Source organism: Eublepharis macularius, chromosome 14, assembly GCF_028583425.1.
Source record: "Eublepharis macularius isolate TG4126 chromosome 14, MPM_Emac_v1.0, whole genome shotgun sequence".
Lineage (NCBI taxonomy): Eukaryota > Metazoa > Chordata > Lepidosauria > Squamata > Eublepharidae > Eublepharis > Eublepharis macularius.
Genome location: NC_072803.1, coordinates 25,477,220 through 25,485,375, shown reverse-complemented (window position 1 = coordinate 25,485,375; position 8,156 = coordinate 25,477,220). Strand labels below are relative to the sequence as shown.

Here is an 8,156-nt window from a genome sequence, read left to right as displayed (position 1 = left end):
GGCCAAGATTGCATTTTGGAGGTCCAAGTTACAGACCCCCAAAGTGGCCACCCCCAGGAAACTTCCAGAAGATACTAGGAGTTGCAAATGCCAATTTACTTGCATTGGCTTGCAGCACCAAAAAGTTGCAATGAAGCAAAATCAAACAGAAAAGGGTGGGGGAAGAGCCCTCTCACACACCACACAGACAACTTACCAGCTGTTGCCGAGGGAATTAATTCTTGCTCCCTGTTCTTATAGAGCAGAATGGGAGCTCTCTGGTTGGCAGGCAGAGCTGCCTATCAAGGTTATGAGGGCTAAGATTGGTGTTCCAATGGCTGCAGAATGTCCACCCCTCCGTTGTCTAGGGAATTAATTCTTGCTCCTTGCTCGTATAGAGCAGAATGGGAGCTCTCTGGCAGAGCTGCCTATCAAATTTTTAACGGCTGCAGAAGCTCTGCAGACGTCCCCTCCGTTGCCTATGGAATTGATAGATCAGAGCCAGGGTGTCTGGACTCACAGACCACAAACCAACGGACCGGCCCAAATGAACCAAAGTTCATGAAAAAAGTGAGTCCCACAAACCATGTGTTCGCGAACCATGAACTGGGCCAGACCGTGTAAAATTTAGGTCCGTTTTCTGGACCAGGCCCACCTCTAATCCCGACTACTGGGAGAGGAATGACAAAATATGTCAAAACTAGCAACAAAGCCTGTTGTATTTAACAATATAACAGGCTCTAGCGGGGCCTTGTGAGGGCATGCACTGCCCCAGCAGGAGCACTCCAGAGCCCATCGCGCCATCCCAGCAGTGTTCTTGCGCCCTGCAACAGCCTGATTTGGCCTCAAATGGGTGGAAATTGGGCCAGTGCAAAGCGCAGGAGCAGTGCACAGCCTGTTGCACTGCCCTGGCAGTGTTCCTGCACCCCACACCGGCCCGATTAAGCCTCCAGCAGGTGGAAATCGGGCCGGTGCGGAGTGCAAAAGCACTCCACGGTCCATTACAACACCTTGGCTTGCCTTGGGAAGGACGCACCAGCACACCGGCCCTCCCTGCTCCCTCCTATGCAAGCTGTATTGGCAATGATTCTTTATCCTCACACAGGCCAGAGTGTGCCTGCACAGGGAGAAACAGTGAGTTGTCCCCAATAAGGCTTGTTTTTTATATAGTAGGATATCTATTATATTACAGACAATGGGATGCTCTAAATTTGTACTGCAGCTAAATATATATTTCCACTGTTATCTCTGGGGTGCATGTGCATTGTATGATAGACTTTTGGAGTCTTTGCACAAAATTGGCTTTTGCAAGTTGTCTTATTTCTCCTTTCTCTGTTCATTAGCTACATTGGTAGTTGGTTTAGATGTACATGGGCCATAAACACGATGAGAAGCAGCTGGGACAAGGGCAACACCTTTACCTCCCCTCCCACTTGCTTATCTTACTGCTGACACTAGTGGATGTCCGTGGAATATAGTAATGTGCTGTGTGGTGTGGTATCCTGTGTGCCACCTTGGAGGCAAGACAAGATAGACATCTAGCTACATAAATCAATGCATCTGGTGAAATCCAGTGTACCTAGGCTTTGTATATATGGCTGTCTCATTAATCTAGAAGACCAAACATACATGCAAAACCAACGTGTTAGATTTGGCCAAATTTGGATGTCATACCACCACTCATATCAGAGGCTGGACAAGGAGATATGTTCAGAACAGCTCCCTATTGTGTGTACCACCTCAAAATGGCAGGGGCTCTGTCATATATGCCCCTGCATATCTGCCGTGAATGTATATGGGCTCTGCCTCTGGTCTCTGAGGGTATGGGAAGTTCTTTATTGCTGCAGTGCCAGTAGGTTATCTCAAGAATGTTTATTTTCTCTTTCTCGCTCTGCAGAGTCTCTGTCCTTGACTGCCAGCTGAAATTGGCTTGAATGTATCTTTCTTGAGAACCAAAGATAAATTCCTCTTTCTCACTGTCCACTCTAAAACAATGTCTTTCTCCAACTCCTCCCCCCTCTATTAATGGTCCTCTTTCCCAAGGTGGGAATATTCCCTATAACTAACATTGCTAGCCCCACATACGTCACTTCTGCTAATTTTCCACTGTCTATGCACCTTGTACTGAATGGATCTCTAATAAAGTTACTTCAGCTGGAACACCTGTGTGTTAACTTTGGAGAACTTGGGGATCTCACTGCCAGGGACTGACAGGCTCAGTAGTGGAGTACCTGCTTTGCATGCAGAAGGTCCCAGGTTCAAATTAACTCCATTAAAAAGGATCAGATAGGAAGTAATGTGGAAATCTCTCTCTGAGGCTCGGAAGAGCCACTGGCAGTCAGAGTAGACAATGCTGATCTTGATACATGACGAGCATTGTTCAGAATAAGGCAGCTTCACGTGTTTACAGGACCCTGTAGTTGTTCGAAAGCATGTCTCCCATGTCTTCTAACCATGACCTCCCAATCTTGTAACATTACTTTCCTAACTAACGGCCAAGGATGTTAACCTTATGAAAAAAGGTTTTTCTTTCACTCAGCCATTGTGATTTACCCTTCTGTGATTTCCTTTTCGTCTTTACTAGGTGAACTAAATTCCTACCATACTATGGAGCCCTCTGAAAGCAGCATGAACCAAAGCATCTATTCCGTGGGAAATGCTTACGGGAACCTGACTTATGCTCCCTATTACCAGCATTCGCTGCCTGTTGCAGCCATCTACATCGTTGCCTACCTGTTCATCTTTGCCTTGTGCATGGTCGGGAACAGCCTGGTTTGCTGCATTGTGCTGAAAAGTGCCCGGATGAGGACGGTCACCAACTTATTTATTCTCAACCTAGCCATCAGTGATTTGCTGGTGGGAATTTTTTGTGTGCCCACCACACTAGTGGACAATTTAATCACAGGTAAGAAAAGGGGGTGGGTGAGGTGGGAGGAAAGTGGAAAATGCTACCAAAAATACACCAAATCATCCTGTATACAAGGGCTCCCCAGCTGTACTTGCAAGAAAATGAAATCAACAATTTTAGATAATTTTAGATCAACATTTGTATTAAATGTGAATGAATTAAGGGCTTTTCCACATGACAGCACTTTCCTATGGAAGCGCTGGATATCATTGCAGCTGCCGATATAGCAGAATGGCAACAGGGCTTCCAGGTGGCAGAGTTCCCCACATTTTACCTGCCAGGCGTCATGGTAGCCCTGCACCAGGGTACTGGGGAAGTCTTTTCCTGAGGGTTTTTTAAAAACTGGCCATAGATATATTGATATACCATTGTGGTATGGGGGTGTGTGGCTGCTCCAGGGACTAGGGCAGGGGGAAAGGCTGCTGTGAGGAGGGGACCAGGAAAGTTCAGACTTTCTTGTCTACATGGCAGCCAGCCTGGCTGTACCATGATCTTTCCCAAAATACTGCAGCAAAGCAGGTTTGGGAAGGATCACAGAAGAGTCAAGGGAAACCTGGGTGATGTACAGAAGAACCACAATGCTGCGAGGAAGCAAGAAAACAACCCACTTCACAACAGCACCAAACTCAGGCCAAATCACCAGTGTGGAAACCCCTTTTGCAGTTAAAATCAGACACTCTGCTCTTTGGGGACTCTTGAAACATATAGAATTGCTACCATCTGATGAGAGAGCCAGTTTGGTGTAGTGATTAAGGGCGTGGGACTCAAATCTGGAGAGCCGGGTTTGATTCCACACTCCTCCACTTGAAGCTGGTTGGGTGACCTTGAGTCAGTCACAGCTCTCTCAGAGCTCTTTCAGCCCCACCCACCTCACAGGGTGATTGTTGTGGGGATAATAATGACATACTTCGTAAACTGCTCTGAGTGGGCATTAAGTTGTCCTGAAGGGCGGTATATAAATCAAATGTTGTTGTTGTTGTTGTTGTTGTTGTTATAAGAGCTATATTTTGAGTAGGCAACAGTCAGCCCCAGTGGCTTCTGTGCTTGGATTAAAACCCAGGGCAGGATCGACAGGGGGGCAGGGGCGGTAGTCTGCCCCTGGTGCTGGCAAAGAGGGGGCGCTGGGTGCAGCTGACAGCTGCCGGGAGCACGTCGGGGCTGGCGAGGGTGGCGTGGGCGGCTGAACGGAGGGCTGGGAGGCCGCCCGTGCCATTCGCCTGCCCTGCTGATGGGGCAGCTAGCTTACTGCGCATGCAGGACAGGGAGAGCAGTGGGGCAGGCGAATGGGGCGGATGTCATCATGCAGTGCTGGGAGTGTGCGCGCACTATGCATGCACACAGGGGAAAAAGCCAGACTTGGGTTGCCCTGGGCACTGGAAACCCTAGATCCGGCCCTGTTGAAACCTTCAGCGAAGAGGAGTCATTGGCACTGACTTGCTTATTTACACCCTGGTGCTCTGTAGACCGACAGAGGCAGAACAGTGGAATGATTAGAGTGTGAGGCTGGGATCTCGGAAGCCCAGGTTCAAATCTCTGCCATGGAAGCTTGCCGGGTAACCATGGGCTAGTCATACACACTCAGCCTAACCTGCCTTACAGAGTTGTTGTGAGGATAAAATGGAGAAGGGGAGAATATAAGCCACTTTGGGTCCTCCTCACTGGGAAGGAAAGTGGGGTATAAATGAAGTAACTAATGACCAGAGGCAATGTAATTTCCCTGGAGGAGGATGCTGAAGTCAAACCTTCGAACAAAGTCTGCAAAGCTCAGGAGGCCTGAGGTGGATGACCAGACAGAAGTGTGTTAGGAAGGACCATTTGCTTGGTTATATCTGCAGGTGACCTTCTTTTCTGGGAGCTTTCAGCTCTTGCCTCTTTTGTCCCTAAGTGGCTGCAAGTGCTGCTGATGGCTTGGTAATGGGGATCTCCCCTGTGGAGATAAAATGACTGCCTGCATAATAAATGATTGCAACGAGTGAGTAAATATATGCTCTACTGAACTCTGACTGATGGTTCCACCTGCTTCGTGTCTTCTAGGCTGGCCCTTCAGCAACACCATCTGCAAGATGAGTGGGCTTGTGCAGGGCATGTCCGTTTCATCCTCAGTCTTCACCTTGGTGGCAATCGCTGTGGACAGGTGAGAGATGGAACAAACAGATGTGTTGCAACATGAAGCACAATGCCCTGTGGCTTATAGAATGAGGCCTGAAAGCAACAGAGAAAAGAGGAGAGAGAATAAGAGGAGGGCCCTGACCTGGATAACCCAGGGTAGCCTGATCTCATCATATCCTGGAAGCTAAGCAGGGTTGCCCTGGTTAGTAGTACTTGGATGGGAGACCACCAAGGAAGTCTAGGTTGCTACACAGAGGCAGGTTATGATAAACCACTTCTGTTTATCTCTTGCCTTGAAAAGCTATGGAGTCACCATAAGTTGGCTGTGACTCCACAGTAAAATAATGATGATGATGATGGCAGGAGAAACAGTAAGGCTGGATATCAGGGCTAGTTGACCTTAATGTGACCTGCAATGCACATAGGCTTGCCCCCCCTACCTTATTTGAAGAAACAACCCCTTATTTTTTTTTGGACACCCTTGTGGAAAGAGGTGTGCTACAATTGCAAAGAGCAACTTTACAGTGCGAATCTTCTGCAGAGTTACACCAGTTTAAAGCCATTGATTTCAACAGATTGCCCTGCTAATTTAATGCATCACACGGTTGGTATATTCTAATACGGCACAGTAAATGTTTTGACATATGTAAGATGTCATTTTTCTGACATCTTACATATGTCAAAACATTACCTGTGCCAACCGTGATGACAGTCTTGCAGTGTGTTTCCTATTTTGGAGCTCTTCAGATGGCAACCCAAAATATACATAATAAAGAATTAGGTCACTCAGAAGTACCAGCAACGGAATACCATTCGGTTTTCAGGCTAGTTATTCCAGCCTCACATCTGAAAGTGAGAAACATCCCTGAGATAGAAGCCAAGATAAATCTAAATGGAAAATTAGGGCCATACTATGAAGATCATGTCCTAGAAAAATAAATAAATAAGAATCACTGCATGTTGAAAATAACAGTTCAGTGAAAAAATTAGAGTAGAACTTGTCTCCTTGACAAGCTAGTTTTCCAAATGGAGGGGTTTTTTTAAAAAAAAAGAAGGAACATTCTCTCACATGTGAGTCTAAACTGGCATTGCAGAGATATAGGCTTATTGCTGCACCGAGAAATGTGGACTCTAGAGAATGTGGGTGGATTGATCCACGTGTGGCTTGAAGCTGAGGTGGTGGGGAGGAATCTCCATTACCCCTCTCCATGCTCTTCTCATTGGCTGAGAATCCCCATCTTCCTACTTGCCGTTTCCTTTTGACCCCTACAGGTTCCGCTGCATTGTGTACCCATTTAAGCCAAAGCTTACCCTCTTCCAAGCCCTCAACACCATTGCTGTTATTTGGGTGCTGGCGATCACCATCATGTGCCCTTCGGCTGTCATGCTCACAGTGGCTCAGCTAGAGGACAGCTACATAGTGTACGAAAACAATCAGAGCATAGCTTATCCCTTGTACTCCTGCTACGAGGCCTGGCCTGATGGCGAGATGCGCAAAGTTTATACCACAGTGCTTTTTGTCCACATCTATGTGGCCCCACTGATTCTCATCACATTCATGTACAGCAGGATTGGGTTTAAGCTGTATAGATCTTCAGGCCCGGTGAGTCGGCACCAGGTGGTAAGCGAAGACCGTTGTGGCACTGTGGTCTCCAGGAGGAAAGTCAAGGTCATTAAAATGCTCATCTTAGTGGCATTGCTTTTCATGCTCTCCTGGCTTCCCTTGTGGACACTGATGCTGCTTACAGACTACGTCAAACTGGAGGACCACCAGATCAATCTATTGGCCAGTTATGTATTCCCCTTTGCGCACTGGCTTGCTTTCTCCAACAGCAGCGTCAACCCCATCATTTATGGTTACTTCAATGAGAACTTCAAGAGAGGCTTCCGGGCAGCCTTCAAGCTCCAAAGTTGCTCTGATGAGACAGTTCATCAAGAGGTATACCCTGAAAGGGCAACTGTCAGCACCAGTGCCTTTGGGGCACGGAACAAAATCTTCACCGACGGCGAGTCCTCAGACTCAGTCTGCTTAAAGAATTTGCACCCTAAAGCTTCTTGCACTCTGCAGACTGAACATGACCAGAGACAAGGACTTCACCTCGAGGATATTGGTGACATCACTCCCCTGAACAAAGTCTGCAAAGCTTGGGTTGCCTGAGATGTGGGGCTCGGCAGAAATTTGCCTGATTTGCTCTGCTGAACCGGCAGACAGCTTGCATGGATGGAAGCAGTAGAGTTATTATTCTGACTCACAACCGTTCCCACATCACATGTGTTTTGGAAGCTCCTGTGGCCATTGAGCCTTGAAATCTATTAATGACATTCATCCTGTACATGATACCAGAGTTTCCTGAGTTTGAGAATATCTTGGGTTTCTTTAAAAGTTAAGATAATTAGCAGACCTACACAGATGTCTTGAAGCTTGGGAATGAGTCACTACTAGAGAGTCTTGAAACTCTTCTCTTCCCTGACATTTCCACATTTCAAATAGCTCCTCTGAACCTGCCATTAGCTCCACGGGAAAGAAAAGGGACAACAAGAGATTCTAATCATGGACCTTTGTCATTGTGTATATTTTGGCCCTATGTTTGACTCACTCGTTTTCTGCTTGGACTATTACAAGGGGGATACAAGGGATTCTTTTGATAGGTATAAGCTTTGTTGTAGCATTGCTAATCCCTTATACTGCATCTGCTCCCTCCATCTGATCTGCATGGCTTCTCACCCACCGGGCATCTGCACCTGGGCATCTACACAATTCTTATCTGCTCTGCTTCAGCAACATCTTGAGCCTTTTCCCTATGCCTCTGCAACCTTGCAAACTGCTGTTTTGCACCGATGCAAAGGTTCCTTTAGCCTATCTTGCTTTTTTTTAAAAAAAGTATGCACAGCATACCATAAGATCATGTTCCTGGTGAAGTGGATTAAATTGGTTTAAATCTAAATCCTTGGTTTAATTGGATATTAGTCTAGTCTTTCTGAATTGTGTTACAGATGAGCCTGAGTCTTCTTTAGCATTTGTTAGCCAAAACCATGCATGCAGTTCCTAAATCATGTGGGCATGTGCATAAACATGCACGCAAAAGGAGCTGTGGGAAAGGTGCTTTTAACTCACAGATAAACAGTCGCATCTTTGTCAGTAGGATGCTCTGGGCAGTCA

The 8,156-nt window shown here is 46.8% G+C and overlaps 1 protein-coding gene across 1 annotated transcript; it reads left to right on the top strand.

Annotated features, from left to right (window-relative positions):
- Positions 1–2,586: 2,586 nt before the first annotated feature.
- On the top strand, positions 2,587–7,154 carry LOC129342506 (neuropeptide FF receptor 1-like). Its single transcript, XM_054998317.1, has 3 exons — positions 2,587–2,884; positions 4,922–5,021; positions 6,269–7,154. The coding sequence occupies exons 1-3, from the start codon at positions 2,587–2,589 to the stop codon at positions 7,152–7,154; spliced, it is 1,284 nt and encodes a 427-aa protein (XP_054854292.1).
- Positions 7,155–8,156: the final 1,002 nt, after the last annotated feature.

Bases quoted from the DNA above. Each gene is read 5' to 3' on its own strand.
- LOC129342506 (XM_054998317.1), top strand. From the start codon at position 2,587: ATGGAGCCCTCTGAAAGCAGCATGAACCAAAGCATCTATTCCGTGGGA. The intron at 2,885-4,921 runs GTAAGAAAAGGG...CGTGTCTTCTAG, and splicing joins AGTGGACAATTTAATCACAG to GCTGGCCCTTCAGCAACACC. The intron at 5,022-6,268 runs GTGAGAGATGGA...TGACCCCTACAG, and splicing joins GTGGCAATCGCTGTGGACAG to GTTCCGCTGCATTGTGTACC.